Genomic DNA, 19,515 nt, shown 5'->3' on the forward strand with positions numbered 1-19,515 from the left:
GATTGCTGATATCCTGAGGTAATATTTTTTTGCAAATACAGGCTCTTTAGTAGTAAGTAATATATGTGCCACGTAACATAGTTGCACCTTTACCACCTTAAAATGAATGCTGTACATTCTAGAACTTCTGTAGGCTTTGAGCTTTTAAGTCTTGTGAATTTTAATATAAGCATTTAGATCTAGCGCACCTAAAGTGAACTGTCTAATAATTGTCCTATTATTAAAAAAAAAAATGAAAGCTTCGTTCTCAAGGTTCCAGTGAGATGTTTAGGATCTGTGGAAATCTTTCTATCCAATTTCAATTTTCTATCTTCAGAAAATTCATGGTTGGGAAATTTATCTGAAACAAGCAGCGTCAATTTGTAAGCAAGTTCCATTTGTTCTAGCTTCATCAAGTGACTCTGTAACTGTGCCAGTGTTCACTTCCTGAGGAATTACACTATATCTGAAAGGATTAGATGGCCAGCTGAATATATGACCATCTAATACAGCTGCTTGGGTTTTTTGGTCATTTTTTTCCCCAGTTCAATAAGTTGGTCACAATAGATATAAATAAAATAAATTTTGCAGCATTTTGATAAGAAATGCTAAGTCTTGCTGAGTGTTGCACTTCTGAAGCATATTTATGGTATATTTTCTAGAAGAAATATATATTTAAAAAAAATTTAGCCACTGGAGGATGCATAAATTCATACATATATTTTCTGCAGATATGATACCTTTGACTTGCATTGTTACTGCATTTATCTTTGAAACTATTAATACTGATGAATGGGGAAAAGACATGCCTTCTTAACAGGTGCTTGTAGTTATGGAATTGAAGAACTGGACCAATAGTCCTTTTGTTAAATCTCTGCTTACTCCAAAGTAAGCTTTGATTGAGCTCTAATATGTAAATGAATAAAGATGAGTTCCATGAGTCAAGACCAAAGTGAGAGGAAACATAGCAGCACAAAGAAAAGCATTATGTGAGGAAGAACTAGATTATTTTGTATGTTGGGTCTGGTTTGAAGGCTTTTTCATGATTCAAAAGATTTGAAAGCTAGAAAATTCTTGTCAAATTCTTGTCGAGATTTAGTTTGAGGTTTCTGATTCTCCAGTTCAATTAAAATTTTTCAATATCAGTTTGTAGTTGGTTGTAAAATGGTTATGGAAAAGAAGACTTCAACTCAGGTACCTCAATCTAAATGGAACAAGTCCTGGCTTTTGACAGAAGTAGCATTTCTCAAGAAGCTTGTCCTTTCAAGGCTTTTTCTTCCACTAGTTAATCACGCGCTGTCTCCATTGCTTAGAAACATTGGTATGTGCAAAGGCAAGACAAGTCAGCTCTTCAGAATATACCTATAGCCTTGAAGAAAATCACCTGAGTTTATTTCCTAGATTCATGGGGTTTGATCTCATTTCAAAACCTGATATCTTATCAGGTGGAAATTTATGGAACACATTATTTGATAAAAATGGAAGCTGGAGCAAAATTCCACTCCAATCCAGTTACTTTTCTTGCTAATTTCCAAGTTGAATTTTTAAAAATGGTTGGGTTTTTTTTGCTTTGGTTTTTGTTTGGGATTCCCCCCTCGCCCCACTTCTGTTCTACCTTCACGTTGTAAGGTTTGGGCATTGGCGTGGTACCCTATTTCTGGACCTGAATTTCAATAGCACTGTTATTTTTTTCTTCCCCCCTCCCTTTTCACTCTTATTGTTGAATGAAGCCTTCCAAGAGTTTGAACATTTACAAACATGAATGCTGGATGTGTACCAGGCTAATAGACTAGTTGAAATAGACTAGTTGCTAATAGGCTAGTTGAAATGTTTTTGTATGGTAAGCAGTGCCTCTTCAGATAAACCTAGAGTGCTTATCTAAATAACGAGAAACAGAACTGCAGGTAGACCTCCCTAGTTGCTGATCAGAATATAATGTTGGAACCCTAGTTACTGGGAATTTTTGACTATCTGGGCTGACAGGCGCTGACCCTCAAGAAAACACTACATTTGACCTGAGGCCGTAGAGAAAACTTCCAAAATTAAATAATAGAACTAGGATTATGAGTGTGTAGTTTGAATAGAAGTGTATAATATCACATAGTAGAAAACTTTAAAGTTTTAGAATATAGTGATATCTATAAAACAAAATAAAGGTTTCAGAGCAGAAGCTTGTCCTTCTTCACCTTCTTCTTCATAAGTTTGAGTAATATTGTATAATTAGATAAAAAATCTGCATTGCAGGCCACAGATAGTTATTGAGTTAAAAATAAAAATAATTTAAGTGTCAGTTCTTAATTAAAGAGCTTATCCTTAAGAAACCTTATAGAGAGAGAGATATGGTTCCATTTTTTTTAGTTTGTTAGAGTAAAATACTGTGAAACTCAGTTTGAAAAACTGTAACATAAATAAAAACTAATAAACATCTAAGTCCAAACAAAAAATACCATCTAACACATTTAATCCCAACCCTAACAAAAAAAAAATTAAAACTCAACAATATAAAACTTCTCTTTTGATAAGCAAAAATGCCAAATATTTGAAAGAATTAGATTATCTTTGGGATTTTCTGAACTATCCTCTTTATGAATTAGTCAACGTTGACTGATGCCAGTGGAAAAACACCTGCTCACTTCAGTGAGTTGCACATTAGGGTCCTAAGCTTCAAAATATTGTGGTCAATAAGCCTATAGGAATGGGAAAAGATAAATGGAATTGTGGAAATCTGGGAATAGTTTGTCCTTAACAAGTATTGCTTGAGGAAATTTTTAATTAACAGAAAAAGATAGATACAAGATTATGAGAAATCCTGCATTGTGAGAATTACACAGAAAAGTCAAGCACTTAGCTTTGTCCTTTTGTATTGCCATTGCTAGCCACGTAATGGAAACTAAAGACTAATCAGAAATACTGCTAAACTTGTAGTGATTTTAACAATGCAAAATACATATTTTAATGTGGCTACTGTAGATGGTTCTGCAGACTTCTGAAAAAAAACTCTTTAAATTGTGCATTTATTTATTTATTAGTCAAGGAATGCAGTTAAATCTAATAAGTGGTTGTTTCTTTTGCTCATGAATACCCAAGAAAAAATGTCCTGTCTGGCAAACAAGATCACAGCTGACTGGTTCTCGCAAAGTAAAAAAGTGAAAATTTTATATTTGCAACATTTCTATGACACAGAACAGAACCCCGTATCTTCCAACAGAAGCTCAGTGGTAGCACTGAATAGAATATTTTATTACATCCCTGAGCATTGGCAGCAATGCAACAATATTATTATATTGTTGAGTAACAATATTATTTCCTGTGCTACAGCCAAGTTTAGCAACAAGTGAAATACTGTGCCATATATAAAGCCATGATCTTGATTTGGGTTCCTGCATTCTTAGTTTCATTTTCTCCTGTATGAACATACAGCAAAATATTGTTGCATGGATTTTTCCCAATTCTCTAATGTAATGTGGTGGAGTTCTTTTTAATACTGCTCAGTGTGAATTGTTCAGATGATGTTGAGAAGGAGTATGGTAGCTCTTTGCAAAGAAGAAAAAAAAAGGTTCAGGGCTAACTGTGAGCTGAAATCTGTTTTATTTGGTGGAGAACTCATCTGGTCTGTGAGTGGATGGGTGCCAAAATAAATACTTTACAAAGAAGAATACTTTTATGAAGAATATTCTTTAACATACATGAATTTTAGGGGTTTAAATCACTGCTGCATATTGAATTGTAAATAGATCCAAATTTTGTACAAGTATCCAGAAAACAAGTACATATGCATATTGCATTGTGCTTTTTTTTTTTTTTTGTATGGCTGTGCTTTGATCTGCTAATTTTGACACCTCTCTTTCTTCTAGTCTTCTGTCTCCCTGTCTTTTATATCCCGAGGAGCAGGGTGGAGAGTTAATAATTTGTATATAGATATAATAGGAAATTCTAGCTTTGATCTCTTGAGAATTCTAAAAAAAAAGGATATCTCGTTAAATATTGTTGTATTAGATTATTTTCTAAAAAATAAAACAATCTATGACTGAATACTTGTATAAGCCTTTAGAGAATAGTGATTATTTAAATACTTTTTACATGCACCTTGTTATAAGCCTTGGTCTTGAAAATGCTTAAGCACTGAGAAACTTCACAGTGCTACCAGTGGACTTCCAGGGCTACTGATACATCTTATTTTATCTCATTTTTATTGTACCATGCATTATTTTAATCTTATTACATTTTTTCTTTGCAGACATCCTGAACTTGATACAAGCCGCCATCCCAGACAACCAGGTAAGCCTCCAGATCCAGGACCACCAGGTTTAAGTAAAAGCAGAACAGTAGATGTGCTGAAGACAGAACAACGGGCACCTGGACGGAGCCCTTCTACTCTCAGTCTACGAGAATCAAAGTCCAGGACTGATTTCAAAGAAGATCAGAAGCCAAGTATGATGCCCAGTTTTCTCTCAGAAGCCAATCCATTGAGTGCAGTCACTTCAGTTGTGAACAAATTCAATCCTTTTGATTTGATATCGGATTCAGATACAGCTCATGAAGAAGTCAGTAGGAAACAAAAAGCTGCCCCAAAAGAGCAAGGGAAACCTGAGGAGCAGAGGAGTCCTGCGAAACATCCAGCTCAACCACAGTCTCCAAAGCCAGCTGTTCAACAACAAGGACCTGCCAGACCTACTGTCCAACAAACTGAGTCTTCCAAGCCAGTGCCGCAGCAGCAGCAGCCTGGGGGACCAAAGCAAGTTCAGAAACCAGGCCATGGCCAGCCAGCAGATGCTAAGCAAGAGCAAGCGAAACAACCACCCCAGCCACGAGGACCACAGAAATCCCAGCCACAACCATCAGAACCAACAAAACCCACTCAACAGCAAACTTCCGCAAAACCTTCATCAGGCCCAACAAAACCATCCCCACAGCAACCAGACAGCACTAAAGTGACGTCCCAAACAGCACCTCCCACAAAACCATCACCGCAGCAGCCAGGACCTGCCAAACAACCATCACAGCAGCCTGCACGGCAAGGAGGTCCTGTCAAGCCATCTCCCCAGCAGACAGGGCCTCCAAAACAGCCTTCTCAGCAACCTGGACCTGAAAAGCCATCTGCTCAGCAAACAGGACCTGCAAAACAACCACCTCAGCCTGGATCTGGGAAGCCACCTCCACAGCAAACGGGGCTTGTAAAACAAGTGCCACCCCAGGCAGGGCCCACGAAACCACCTTCTCAGACTGCAGGGCCCACAAAAGCCCCAGCACAACCAGCAGGACCTACAAAACACCCTGGCCAGCAACCAGGGCCTGAAAAGCCCCCACAGCAAATGCAAGCTGGTGCAAGTCAACCCGCTGAGTCTGCCCCAAAGAAAACCTTCTGCCCTCTTTGTACAACCACCGAGCTGCTGCTGCACACTCCTGAAAAGGCCAACTACAACACGTGCACCCAGTGTCACACTGTAGTCTGCAGCCTGTGTGGATTCAATCCTAATCCTCATATCACAGAGGTGAGTAATTTTCAAACTGATGTTCACTAAGAATTCAGTTTGCCTTTGCTGTGTTGAAACATCAGATGTACTACATATATCATCATGATAATTTAACAAGGTCAGGAAAAAATTTATGCTGTTTCAGATAACTGCTTATGAGTAAAACAGGGTGAAACTGGAGAAAAAAAACGAAGGTAATGGTTCTCTGCTCATATAGATTTAGAAATGTGTTATCTCCTCGTATAAAAAGAGGAGAAACCTCAGTGTGACGTTTGTCTCATTTTGATTGTTTTTAATCAGCTGCTGTCTATGTTTATAATCTGACCACGATACTCCTGTGCAAATACATTTATAGATAAATAATATTTTCTACTGTAAGAACTTGCTAAAAAAAACCAGTTTTCATAGCTCCAGTGTGTGACATAGGAAAGGATGTGGAGTGGATTTTCTTTACAACTGTGTCAGTGTTCAGTTGTGTTAGTTGAAAGCCTGAGTCATGAGTTTGACTTGGTGCTACGTGGGTTATTTCATTCTTGTGGGATGTTAAGGTCTCTGTGGACTATTTCTAACCTTGATTACCATTCTTGCTGTAATTCTATAACATAAAAATTGGATAGAAAGCAATATTAGGACTTCAAATGAATTTATTTTAACCTGATGTTTGTGGTAGCTTGATTTATTGCTTATACATATCCTTTATTGCTCTGCATGGGAATAAGGCTTTATGTGACTGTTTGCTCAGCTTCTTGTACATCCTGATATGCTACTTTTAAATTTGCAAAGTAATTGGAGTTTGTTTTCAGTACCAACACTTTTATCAATTTATGGAAATTCAAACAGAGTGGACCTGGCACCAAAGGTTAACTAATGATAATCAGAAGGGATATTTGGAAAACTTTTTTTTTTTTTTTTTTTGCTGTGGTATTAATTTAGCTGATCTGAGATGAACACAGGAAGAAGTACAGACTACTACTGTATTTTGAACCTGATAAATAATACCTGTATATTTAAAATTAAATCCAAGAATTTCAGGAGCTGGAAAGGTGCTCTGGATATGGTGTAGTCTAAACTTCTGCTCAAAGTTGTGTCATCTAAAGCAGGTTTAGCCAGTGTTGAATATCTTTAAGAATATCTTTAAGAATATCTTTAAGGCCTGACAGCCTTTCTGGGCAACCTGTGTACTCAGTATCACAATGATTTAAGGCCATTGTTAGCAGCTGGTTTTCTTTCCACCACATGTTTATTTGTGGCTGCCTGGTAACAAACAGCAGACTTTTTGCACCCAGAAATATGATATTTTTGGATTTTTTTTTGTTAAAATTGCAAATTTAAGACTGAAAGAATAATAGCAGTAACCACTGGTAGCACTTTGCTTGGTTTAGGAGTGTTAATGTCTTATTTGAGTTTAGGGAAACTGAGAATTGAGTTAGCTGGCACTGAAGCCTGGACTGGAAAAGGAGTGACCTGAACACCTATGTGCAGCAACTTCAGAGCATCTGCAACTAACCAAGTGTCAATATTTCAGGGTCTACATGAGGAAAGGTCATTGTGGACTGTTGGTGTAAAATATATATATATATATAACAGGCGAGAAATGTGACATATTGATATTAAAGTCAACAAGGAAGTTTTATTGCAAACCTTTGTCTTCAAATCCTGCCAGTGTTTTTAGGCCAGAACTTCTTACATTTATTTGTGAGTGCTGAGTTGTTCATGTCTGTAGTGTGCTCTTGGAGTCTCTTGAAGCCCCAAGTTTGTCTTCCTTTGAAAGCTCCAGATATCCTATGGAATTGGTCAACAACTTTGGCATGTTCAAATGAAACAGGTTTTGAGAGAGAGTTTATGTAAGAAGATTTCCAAGTATTTGGAAATTCTGTGAATAGCTACTAGTTTTTGAAGTGGGTACTCAGTAAGTGTGAAATTCAGGACTTTTAGACAATAAATACAGCTGCATTTAAGACTAACTGATTGCATACATATGTAAAAGCAAATTTGAATTTCATATTAGACATTGAAATAAACACAGGATATGCATTTATTTAGTGATAAAATCATTTCAGAAAATGAAGGTATTGGACATCTAATTTATTCAGCTATTAGTTCCAATCTCCTGACTCCCACTCAGGCTTTTCTCATTTGCTCAGCTTTGCACCACCAGCTGTCTTGCTGAAACTTCATTGTGGGTGTCCTGCTCCAGTCTGCCATTGAAGTGTGACAAAAATCACACCTGACTTTATTACTGAACATTGGGATCAAAGTTAATAGAACCTGCTCTGGCGCAGACAAAAAAATCACTTATTTCAGCTGCCAAGATTCTCACTTGAGTTATCAAATTTTCCTTCTACTTTCTGATTCCTTTAAGTATTTAGCTTATTAACAAAAGTTCCTGATTCCTTTTACAGTACTTCACCCACTTCTTCCCAGCTATCAGGAAGATTATGGTTTGTGACTTGGCTGTCAGTTTTCTTGCTTATGGTGCAATTTTTTTCTTTTCACTTCTTGTATTTTAACTTCTCCTAAGTATTATTGACCGAAATTCTGTGTCTTACCCATGCATCTACTGGCTTTACTACTTTACTTTAGCATTCCTTGCTATTTTTTTGGTCATGTTTCATGATTCTGGAGTCCTACATTGTGCTTTTCCTATGTTCTATATAGCTACAGATTTCATTGCTTATGTTAAACACATTACTTATGGGGAAGCAATAATTTCAGATTGGATGTGGGGAGTGGAAGGCATTGATTCAGAAAAAAAAATTGACTTTTGTTCCCTAAAATTTTCCCTTTGTGCAGCTTCTGGAATTGCTTTCCTAAGACACCCTCCTTACAAGTTTCTCAAATGGCAGCTCAGTCTCCAAAACTAATCAAGTGAATCATTTTTCCAATGTAGATATTTCTAAATTTCTGTGTTCTATACTTCTAGCTGATCCTGAAAAGAATTTTATAGGCTTTAAAACTGGCTTAGGAAGTAGATTGCATACATTGTAAAACCATTATAAAATGCAGATAAAAAAATTAATTCATTTTATTAATTTAAACCTCTATTTAAAATTCAGTAGTACATGCACTCTGTCTGTTTTAACTCACTAGAGAGAATTCTGTAACTAAGAGCAGAAAGTGATACCTGTATTGCCACAGGGTCAGACCCCTTGAACTGTTTCTCTGAACCATCTGACACTGCAGTGCTCTTGGGGAAGAAGGATGGTTGGTGTCTTGCTTTTGTACAGCAGTCTGGAGAGAAAAGGCATCATACATAAGTGTTCAGTAACATATGTCTCCTTTAATCTGTCTAGGTATTCATACTCCACTCATCACCATGGCACATGACTGCCTAGCAACAGTTGCATAAAGTAATGGAAAAAATTATATAAGCAGGTTTGAGGACTGGTACTCTATTGCATTTGCCTTTCATGTACATCAGAACCTTGTAGGAAGTGTGTTTTTTACTACGTGGTGACTTATTTTTGTAATTTTTTTACCATTTTATTTTCCCAAACCCACTCCCATGAGCCATTAGCAACAGAAAGCAGCAGTTCCCAGAAAAAGATTCAGCCCATTAGAGCATTCAAGTAGGAGTAGGCTTTCTGAAAATGAACATAGGCATCTTGAGGAAAAAAGGCAAAAATCACAAACTGCTATAGTTAAATCTAAATTAGCGCATATGCTCAGCAGCTGGAGTAAATTTTCATTCCCTGTGAACTAGTTATTGGAAGATGCAGGCAAAGCAGACTGAGCAAGGGTTTAAAGGGTAATAACAAAGTCATTATATTCCTTATGATGGTCATCTGTAAAGCTGATGATCAAATGGAGTGTGAGAGCTGTTAATGTTGGACCCTTGGCTGTGTGTGGGCTCTGCTCCTGGAGCCCACCTGGGGTGTGTATTTGTGCATGTGTGGATACCTGTCCTCTAGGGGCTTTTTGAGGAGGGATTATTCTACATGAATTTTATATACATTAGATAATGTTTCATCCATTGTTCTGGTGTTCTTTAAAGAGAACATTTGAAATTAATCTTGAGGCCAGGTATAATTTTATAGATAGATACTTAATGAAAATCGTACATTCAGATAATGGGAAGCTGTGTATTGATGCAGGATTTTTTTACTTGCCAAAAGTTCTTCTGGGCAGAGATAAAGTGAATTCTTAAAAATATTTTATGGTTTCTGAGGTTTTTTTCCAAATAATGTGTCTATACCAAAGCTGACTTATTCCTAATGGAAAAAAGAGGAGGCATAAAAATTCCAAGAGGAGGAATCAGAAACCCCAAACAGCTGGATAGCTCAAAGTGTAGTGTATGGTTTCTAATCAAGTGGAATTTTTTGCTGGATTGCACATTTATCTTTCAATTCAACATGAAAAATTTTTAACTGAGTCTCAAATATTTTCCTTTTTGTTGTTATTGTAAATTTTTGTTGGGGAGGGTATGTCTATTTTTTAAACTTTTTTTTGATAGGATAGAAATTTTCCATATCAATTGTACTACATATTATTGCCTTGATTTTTTTTTGCTTTCTTTCTGCCTCTCTTTATATTTACAATCTTATCACAAGATTTGATTTAAAAATATAATATTTTAGCTCAAGTCTTTATTTTTTTTAAATTAATTTTTTTTTGTTAAAATCCTGCATAAAATCCTAAACATACTTGGGCATGAAGTAGGATCAGTAACTAAACAGAATTGAAACAGTCAGAAAGGCATTAATTTTTGTTATTTTCATTATTATTAGGTTGTATAGGGAGAACAATATCTAATAATTTAAAATAAGGAAGATGAATATAATTCTTGTGAATTCAGGTAAGTTTTGCTTATACTTATAATAAAATTAATAGAAATTACTCTATTAAATCTTTGTTGATTACAGGACAGTAAAGGAAGCTGTTGATTGAAGTATTCCCTGTGTCTTGCAGTCTAGACCCTGCTGTGTTGTAATAGTACATGGGAACCAAAATACAGCTTGGACTGGAAATGATACATAAACGAGAATAAAACTGCCATCACTGTGGGTAGTGACATGCAATAAAGTCTTAAATGTTTTGATATCAGGGAAAATAGCTTTGAGTTTGTACACCCTATGTGAACTTGGTGGGGTGGATATAAGGTTATATAAGTAAAGCAGAAAAAAATAGAAAAAAAAATCAAAGACCTAAATATACTTATCAGCTGTTATAGCCATCATAAGTTGTATAGAAATGAGTTTAAAAAAACTCCAGCAAATTCAAAGACTTTTAAACATTTTTCAAAGCAGTTATTCAAACCAGCTCTCAACTGTGTTGAAATGAAGTGGGAAGAGTTGTGTAAAACTGGTGGACTTTAGTCTAGGTTCAAATTGATCAGAGAACAGATGCAAACAAGACTTGTTTAGTTGCCATTTTAAAGGCATAAAAGTGTGAAATATTTGCTGTAGTACAAAGAGTACTTGGGACCTTCCAGTGTTACTAACACTGCAATTTCTATACAAATGGGGATTATTCACAATTTTTGTGATGAAATTAAGCTAGTATAGGTCCTGTAGTTCTGCCCCTAGCCATAGCTTCTGCACAGACATTTGGGAAAATTGTAAAGATCCTCAAGTAGAAGGGTTATGGAAGTACAGGATACTGTTTCTCTCCATGGAATATTCTTAAACAAACTCCCACATTGTTTCTGTCTTAGAGGAAGGCTGTGTGCCTACAGTTCTGCTTTACTTTAAGGATTAGATGTAGAAATAGCAGTGATGCCTTGTGGTTTTTTCATTTTTTTTTCTCTTTACATAAGGGGCAAAACATAGAGGCAAAACCCCTCTGTATGGGGAATAGTGTCCCAATAATTTAATTGAGCAATATTCTACAATATGCTGGAGTGTTTTCTCATTAGTCCAGAAAGCTGGCCTGTACAGTTTTTAACACAAGTAAATAATAAATTAATCTGCATAGCTAAAGATGTCAACTGCAGTCAGCCATCTGTGCCAGTATTGCTGTTGCTCAGCAACTGTAATTTACTACTATGTGAGGCCATGTGATGTGGGATGGTGTTTGCTGGGCAGCCACTGGGCAGGCAGCACAGCCCAGCCCTGCTCTCACCAGACAGCTTAATCCTTTCCATGATTCGCTCAGTGCAGCTCAGATGAACTTTGTTAACCTTTTCTTCGCCACTCTCTTGATGTGCAGTTAGATTTTTGTCAATCATTCATGTTTCTGGAATATTAAATCTCAGTGCAGTTGACGAAAGCAATGAGCATTTGTTGCATTACTGCATGATGCAGTGCATTGAGCTGTGTTTAAATGTCTTTTTCCTTGCTATGTGCATGCGGCAGCTTAATCATGTCCTTGGCTATAAAAAATTAGTTTCTTGATATCCTGAGATACTGACATTCAAAAAAAAATTCAAAAGTTGTGTTCATTATTTTGCTTTATGATTCTAATTATGTAAGCTATAAAATAATAGTTCCCCAAACATTCATAATTCATATGCAAACTATAGATTTTTGTATTGGTAATTTAAGTAGAGTAGTGGAGTATGTTTTAAGATTGTGATAACTGCATAATATAATTAATTCTGTAGTGTTCAGTAGCTTTAGAACAGCTAAGTAACATTTAGAAATGGTTTTTCAATATGTCTATTTACAAAGTTTGCACCAGCATTGGTTTAGCACCAAGCTACAGAGCTTGTAACCATTGCTGTGGTTTGTGGAAGGATACCCATGGACCATGCTGCTGACTAGAATCTAATGTCGTGTTTGTTAACATCTTGAGTCACTGTTCTCTGGCAAACTCATCATATACCTGAAAGGAAAGTAAATATGTATTTTGTAGTGATGATGTATTTGCCTGAAATTAGGATCAGTTGCATACTGTGTACAATTGTTAAATGTTTGGTTTTGTGTAATTACTTTGAGTAGCTGAGAACTTATTCATAAAAGAATGGTGTAGAAGAAAAAACTTTGTCTCCAGGATTGCACAAGCTTCTTTGGAAGACATTTTAACTTGTATGTTGATGTACCAATTTAATTTGGTTTGTGGTAGTTGGTTTTTTTTTCATAACAGAATTTTCTGATTTAGCTTCTTGTCTTAGACTATTCCACCACACTACATGAAGCTGCATCAAATCATGTGCTTGAACACTTTATTTTTCATGTTTCTCTTGTCATCTTGGCAAAAATGTCTGCTAAGAGCCAAATCTGGATTCATCATTGCTCTTTAAAATTGTCAGGGACCAACCAAGTTAATGTGTTTTCAAACCAGAAGCTGACTTTGTCAATAAAGCTTTGGAGCTGAGCAGTGTCAGCAAAGTCCATTTTACATACCTATGGTAATGTAAAGGGATGTTAATATTTTATGTATATTTTAAGTTTCTTTGTATAGCAGCAAATGACTGTTCTAAATGAGAATGAGACCCATACACTTGGAGTGTATCTCTGCTCTGCACAAGGACTGTTAGCATGGCTTCTGAGAGCCACATTCACATAGTGTGCCAGTAATTTTTGTATGAAATGTGTGCAATCTGCAAGTCAAAATTTATTTCTCATGTACTTCTGGAATCATAGAATCAAGATAGATTCTCTTCCTCCCCTACATCATCTGCAGGGATAAAAATTAAGCATGCTAGGCAATGCACTTGGTGACAGCTTTCCTTTTGCTTTTAATGAGTCTGTGTTGTTAGAACAAATCTCAACCATTTTTGAAGAAAGGATGGATTGCCTTCAACTGTGTTGGCTTTGTTTGGGATAGGGAGAAGGACTGAACTATAGTTGCCATTTGTTACTGGTGTCAACTGTTAGCTTGCCTTTCTTTATGCTCTCATAATCAATGAAATGTAGTGTTATAATTTTCTTCAAATTAATTCTCCATGGATGTTGTTAGTAAAATAACAAATAAATTCATTTGGTACTTCAAACTAGAAGAGTTGATGCTATGATTAATGAATATATAAAATACATTTTAATTATTTTTTTGTTGTTCTGAGGGCATATAATTTCTACAACAGTTAGAAAACAAAGCAGCAGTTTTCTTTGCTCAGGAGTTGAAGTCTGAACAAAAATGCTGCATGGAATCTGTCCGGTTTACTGTCCTAGTTATGGCACTTATTGGCATGGGTCTAAGAATGAAGAAAATCACTCACAGATTTCTTCTAGAAATAAGACCCAACTCCCACCCCTATATATTGGTGTAAAAACCAGACAGCTTGGGTTTCTCAGCATCAAAGAATCTCTGTCACAAACAGGAACAGTGAAAGCTCGGAAGTTCCTCTGGAAACTTTTGCTAATTTTTAATCCCACATAATGATATTAGAAATGTGGAGAAAGAAACTAGGAGGTCACGGAACTTCTGCCCAGGAACACCCTTAAGGATAGAGAAACATTTGTATTTAACTTATCTGCAGCAGCACTAAGTTTTACTTCATCTGTAATAGTGTGTAAGAGCGTCTGTATTTAATGGAAGCCCATTCCTGTCAAAATTTATGGAAAATCTCTGTAATTCTGGTAGAAAAAACAGGCAAGTGTTTGATAGGAAACTATATCACATAGCACATTTCATTTTGAACTCCTGCTGTTCCAATCACACGACTATAGTTTGTGCAGTTTTACATTTGTTTGAAGATGTGTGTAACCTAAAATGACTTGAGCATTTTGGCACTTAATTCCTCCTACTAAAGTGCATAGGAGGAATTTTATGTTTAAACCAGAAAGATGTAAAAAATAATACAGTGAAGTGAAACTTTGTACATTTTTCATTTTAAAGTTCAGCTGTAGGATTTGCAAATTTGGTTTTGGTTTTGGAGGCTTCAGTTTCATACCAAGAATGCACATACGTGTCTATATGAATATAATTTTTTTAATAATAATAAGGAAAAAAATTAGTGGGTGAGGGTTAAGGTTTTGTCTTGTGCACCAGATTGTTTTTAAATCTGTAGCATAAAAGTAATGGTTGTTTGGACTCCGAGTAGATAAGAGAATCAGACTGGACAAGCTTCAGGTTGAAGACAAACCTAAATGCTTTTAAGTGCAATTTGAATCTGGGCACCTTAAATAGAAGAATTATTAAAATGACTCATTTTATAGCCCCACCAACTCTACAGCTATTTCATTTGAGGCCTTGAAGGTGTCATAGTGACTTAAATTTAGATTTCCTGGAGGCTGAATGAGGACAGGTAGGCACCTGTAATTGCCATGGTGTAAAAAGAAGCAGAAGCAGTGAATCCCTATGGAAAACAAGTTTTCCAAATATCTGTAGGAATCCTTTGAATAGGGGGAAAAGCCATTCCTTGCTTAGGTCCATTAAAAAACTCCTCACAGGATCTTGTCTTTCTCGACTGTAGAGCAGAGCCAACCTCCCTAATATAAGAAATCTTAGTTACTTTGCCAAAGCCAGACAACTGTGACAGCCTGGTCTTTGATTACACTTAAGCCCTAGAAAACCCTTAAGGATTAATCCAGAAATGGTATTAGTATGTATCTAATTAAATTATGTTACTAATATCTAAAATCAGGTAAGGCAAGTGATCATTAAGCAAACAAAATGGGAGTTAAGCTAAATGTAATCCTTGCTCAAGTCCTCTGTACAGGTCTGAACTTAATTCCTTTCATATTTCAAAGCAGACTTTAAACATGTGTTCCAGGTTTTTTTCAGTTGTTTTCACTTTTTAGCAATCATTTGTTATATGGTTTGCAAGTAGAACAGAGAATTGTTTAAACAATCTAAAAAAATTGCACTGAAAGTGGAAGATAAGTGCAGCCTCATTATGAATGGAACTTTACAGCTGAGGCCAAAATTTGTCATTGCTTTGTGAAGCTGTTAGTAATAGTGAACTTATACTCCAGAGTGTGTGTTTATACCATGTTTATCAGAATAATTCAATAGCTCCCTGTTTTAGGGAGCTGCATCCAACTCTTAATTTTTGCTGCTACAAAAACACAAGGCTGGCAATGCACACCAAAGTAATGAATTCATGATATCCATGATGGATTCTGATATCCATGATATCAGAGCTCCTTTCTTCCAGTGAGCTGTGATATTATGCAGACAAAATCCTTCTTTGCATGAAGTGCCTCTAGATTTGTTCCATGGTGAATAGTAGAGATTTCATAGCATCACAGAATCATTTATGTTGTAAAAGATCTCTAAGACCATCAAGTCCTGAGTGAGAAACAGCATTCAGGAATCTTCACCCTTAAGGGAAAAGAGACTTCTGTTGTGTGTTCTTCACTTGCCGTTCCCTCTGTTACTGTGGTGTGTGCAAGTGCTGTAGCTGGCACTCTGATTTTCACACAAAGACTAAAAAATAGGAGAAGAGATAAAGGTGACCTGCTTAAATATCTGCTTGCAGGTGGAGGCCCATGAGACTCTGTACCATATTGAATGGCATTTTTGCTGCCTATAATGTTTCTGCTTGTGATGGAAAGTGTGGAAAGTAGCACGTGACCACATGTTTTAGGCAATTTGATCCTTTCTCAGATGGGGAAGCTGGGCTTATCAGAAATATGGTTTCCCTCTCATGTAACACTGCTTGGGAATGATAAAAAAATGTTTTAAAGTTGTGAGGTACTATAATTGATGAGAAATATGAGTAAATACGTTATTTGTATTATTGCTTCTCCTCTGTGTGACGAGAGGGCCCTGTTGTATACAATAATTACCCTAGAAACTTCTAATATCAAAGGAGTTGGGAAACCTAATTATGGCTCTTGAAATACCATCAGGGCTCAGGAAAAGCTCATCACTGATTTTAGATGAACACTTGCCCCCTGAAATTGGTGGTAATTCATAAGTCTGTGTTATACCATTTACACACCTCTGTGGCTAATTCATTGGATACATATGTACTGCCAATACCTGTGCTCTGTAATTTAAACCATTACCAAAAGCATAAGCTGCATTAAGAGCTTGATAGATGTATGCTTAAAGATAATTATGCATTTACTGTGTTTTAATAATTCTGATTATTGTTTTCCGTCAGCAGACTTGATGTGTTAAACTATTTTAGCAGTATTTGTCATTATTCTGGCAAATCATTGCTGTAAATGAATCACTGGGTCCCATGAAATTCCAATGCATTTTTTTCATTCTGATGGGTTTTTATCCTCCAGTATTCAGCTGTGTGTAAACTGAATGTGAAGCCATTAGAATCATGGGCTCAGTGATAGCTTGACTCACAGCGATGTGGAGAAGAATGAAAATAATCAGCTGTGCATGTTAATTGCATAACATTATTAGTGGTGTTTCTCCCTTTTTACACATAAATTTAAGATATTGGAGCAAGTCCTATATTAGAATAGCTTATTATTATGTTTATTTTATTAACTTTGTCTTATTTATAATTGTCTTTTTCTTTTTTTCAGATCAGCGAATGGCTCTGTTTAAACTGCCAGATGCAAAGAACGTTAGGAGGTGACCTAGGACCAGGTCATGGTCCTGGGCCACAGCCACTTGCACCCAAAAAGAAGACACCCATTCCACCTTCAACAGCTAAACCATCTCCCCAGCCCCAGCCTGTTCAAAAGAAAGATGTAACTCCAAAACCTGATCCTTCACAGTCAGCAGATTCAAAAAAACTTCCTCCACAAAAAAAGCAAACACCCTTGCCTGGGTCTCCTCCTGTAAAATCAAAACAACCCCGTGCAGAACCCACTGAAATTTCCCAGCAAATAGATGCCACTCCAAAATCTGATCAAGTCAAGCCAACACAGGCTGAAGATAAGCAAAAACAGCCCAGCGTACAGAAGCCCACAGCAGACGCTGTATCTACCTCTGTAGCACCAGAGCAGAAGCAGGATTTGGCAGGCCCCAGACCGCCAACTCAACAGAAAGTGACAGACTCCCCAAAGCCTGAGCTTGCAAAGCCATCCCAGGACACACATCCAGCTGGGGATAAACCAGATTCCAAACCTGTTCCACAAGTGTCCAGGCAGAAGTCAGATCCCAAGCTTGCATCTCAGCCTGGGGCGAGACCAGATGCTAAAGCTCAAAAACCTGTTGAGCCAACGCAAACAAAAGATGATCCTAAAAAGTTACCAACAAAAGCAGCTCCAAAGCCTGATACAAAACCAGCTCCCAAGGGCCCACAGGCAGGGGCAGGAGCCAAGCCAGTGCCAGCACAGCAGGCACCTCAGCCCCAGCCACCTCAGAAAACTCCAGAGCAATCAAGGCGCTTCAGCCTTAACCTGGGAGGCATCACTGATGCCCCTAAGCCTCAGCCTACAACACCACAGGAAACAGTTACTGGGAAACTCTTTGGATTTGGAGCTTCATTCTTCAGCCAGGCCTCAAATTTAATTTCCACAGCAGGTCAGACAGGCTCTCAGCCATCAGGCCCCCCTCCGCCTGCTCCTGCAGCGAAGCAGCCCCAGCCTCCACCACAGCCTCCAGCCCCTCAAGCAGCCCCCAAAGAGGCTGCTCAGGCTCAGCCTCTTCCAAAAGCTGTTCCTGTAAAGAAAGAAGTGAAGCCTCCTGAAAAATCAGAGCCATCGAAAGTGGATAGTGTTTTAACTAAAGGATCTGATTTAGAAAAGAAACCTGGTTTGGCTAAAGATAGCAAGCCTCAAGCTGCTGAAGCTAAGAAACCTGATGGGCTGTCAGAACCAGAGAAAGCTAGCCAACCTGAAATGTCTTGTCCCCTTTGTAAAACTGCACTAAATATTGGTTCTAAGGATCCCCCCAACTTTAACACCTGTACTGAGTGCAAGAAAGTTGTGTGCAATCTCTGTGGATTTAACCCAATGCCGCACATAGCTGAGGTAAGGTGATGGAGTCTATATTTACCCTGTATTCCTACTTACAGGTTCCCTGTGATGTGGAGACATAAATAGCTGGTTTTTAGCTTTTGAATTGCTAAGAAATTTTATTGAGCATTTCATCATCTGAAGTCTTCTAAAATTAAGTATTTGTGTTGTATGAAACTTTGTCACTTGTCAGATCGCACTGATGAATTTTTGGCTTATTAAGGAGGTCTGGTCGAGGTGGTTGCTAGGGCTTTGAGACATAAGTAGATGTGGTCATGAGCTCCTTTGAAAGTGGTGCTACTATGACACAGCAAACTACTGTATTTTGTCTGTTATAAGCTTTTTCTTATACTTCAGTGTTGTCTCCTAATGTGCACTTCTTTAACCAGTGCCTCTGATCCAAAAAACTATTGAATGAAGAAATGTGTTAATGCTTAGTTATTGCCCTTCCCTCCTGTTAATACATGATAAATTTATTCTATAAATGTCATTCTGACTCTGGAGTCTTTGCATATGCTGATGCATTCATTGGGAAGGTTGAAGTTTGAGTGATATCTGTGTGGTGAAAGATGTAATTTTTTGGCAAGAACAATACAAGGCTCACAAAGTTACTTAATTTGTTAAAGACTGTCACTTTGAAAGTGCTTTTTTTTGATTGCCTGAGACAGCTACTCATATTTAAAAGAATTACACAACTTATTTTCAACAGTTTCCTTGCATTGCATGTTTTCATCTTTCCTTTCTCCATGTAATTTTTTTTTGACAAGGGGATTGGAAACTTTATACTAGCTTAATGGAAAGGTGGAGGCACATCTTATTTGCCCTATGAATGTGTCAAATTTAATTCAACAGAAACAGACCAACTGAAAATACTTGTGAGCAGTTGAAGTGTTTAAGTTGGTCTGTGCAGCACATGAGGACTGTGGAAGTTGGTGTTCTGTCTTTGAAATTTGAATGAATAAATGAAAAATGACTGCCAGGGTTAAAGGATATCATATCTCTCTCTTAAGGTGAGAATAAATGTGGGAAGAAAAAGCACATTACAGGGAAAATATTGCTTATGATGTTTGCATATGCCTTTCTTTGTGTATTATTTTCTGGAATATACTATCATTTGAGAGGTCTTTTTCCTAATATAATAAGCACATTTTATCTAACACATGAATATGTTGTCTAATGCATTTGGGGTCATTTAGGTCAGAAAGAAATGTCTGAAACTGCAGGAAGAAGATTGATCAGGGATTGAAAATTGGGGTTCAGTTGATTTTTAACATTGTTTATGCACTCAATACCATCAAACACACACACTCCATCATTATCCAAGTCTGGGAATACACACACACACAATTATATGAATTTAATTGTGA

General features: G+C 37.0%; 1 protein-coding gene across 1 annotated transcript in view; it reads left to right on the forward strand.

Moving 5' to 3' along the window:
• PCLO (piccolo presynaptic cytomatrix protein) overlaps positions 1-19,515 on the forward strand; it is a 347,313-nt gene that overhangs the window by 26,272 nt on the left and 301,526 nt on the right. Inside the window, exons 5-6 of the mRNA XM_031063010.1 lie at positions 4,217-5,471; positions 16,769-18,163. Of these exons, the coding sequence (XP_030918870.1) occupies positions 4,217-5,471; positions 16,769-18,163 (2,650 nt within the window). The remainder of the gene's footprint in view (positions 1-4,216; positions 5,472-16,768; positions 18,164-19,515) is intronic.

This window comes from Geospiza fortis, unplaced genomic scaffold, assembly GCF_000277835.1.
Source record: "Geospiza fortis unplaced genomic scaffold, GeoFor_1.0 scaffold732, whole genome shotgun sequence".
Taxonomy (NCBI): Eukaryota; Metazoa; Chordata; class Aves; order Passeriformes; family Thraupidae; genus Geospiza; species Geospiza fortis.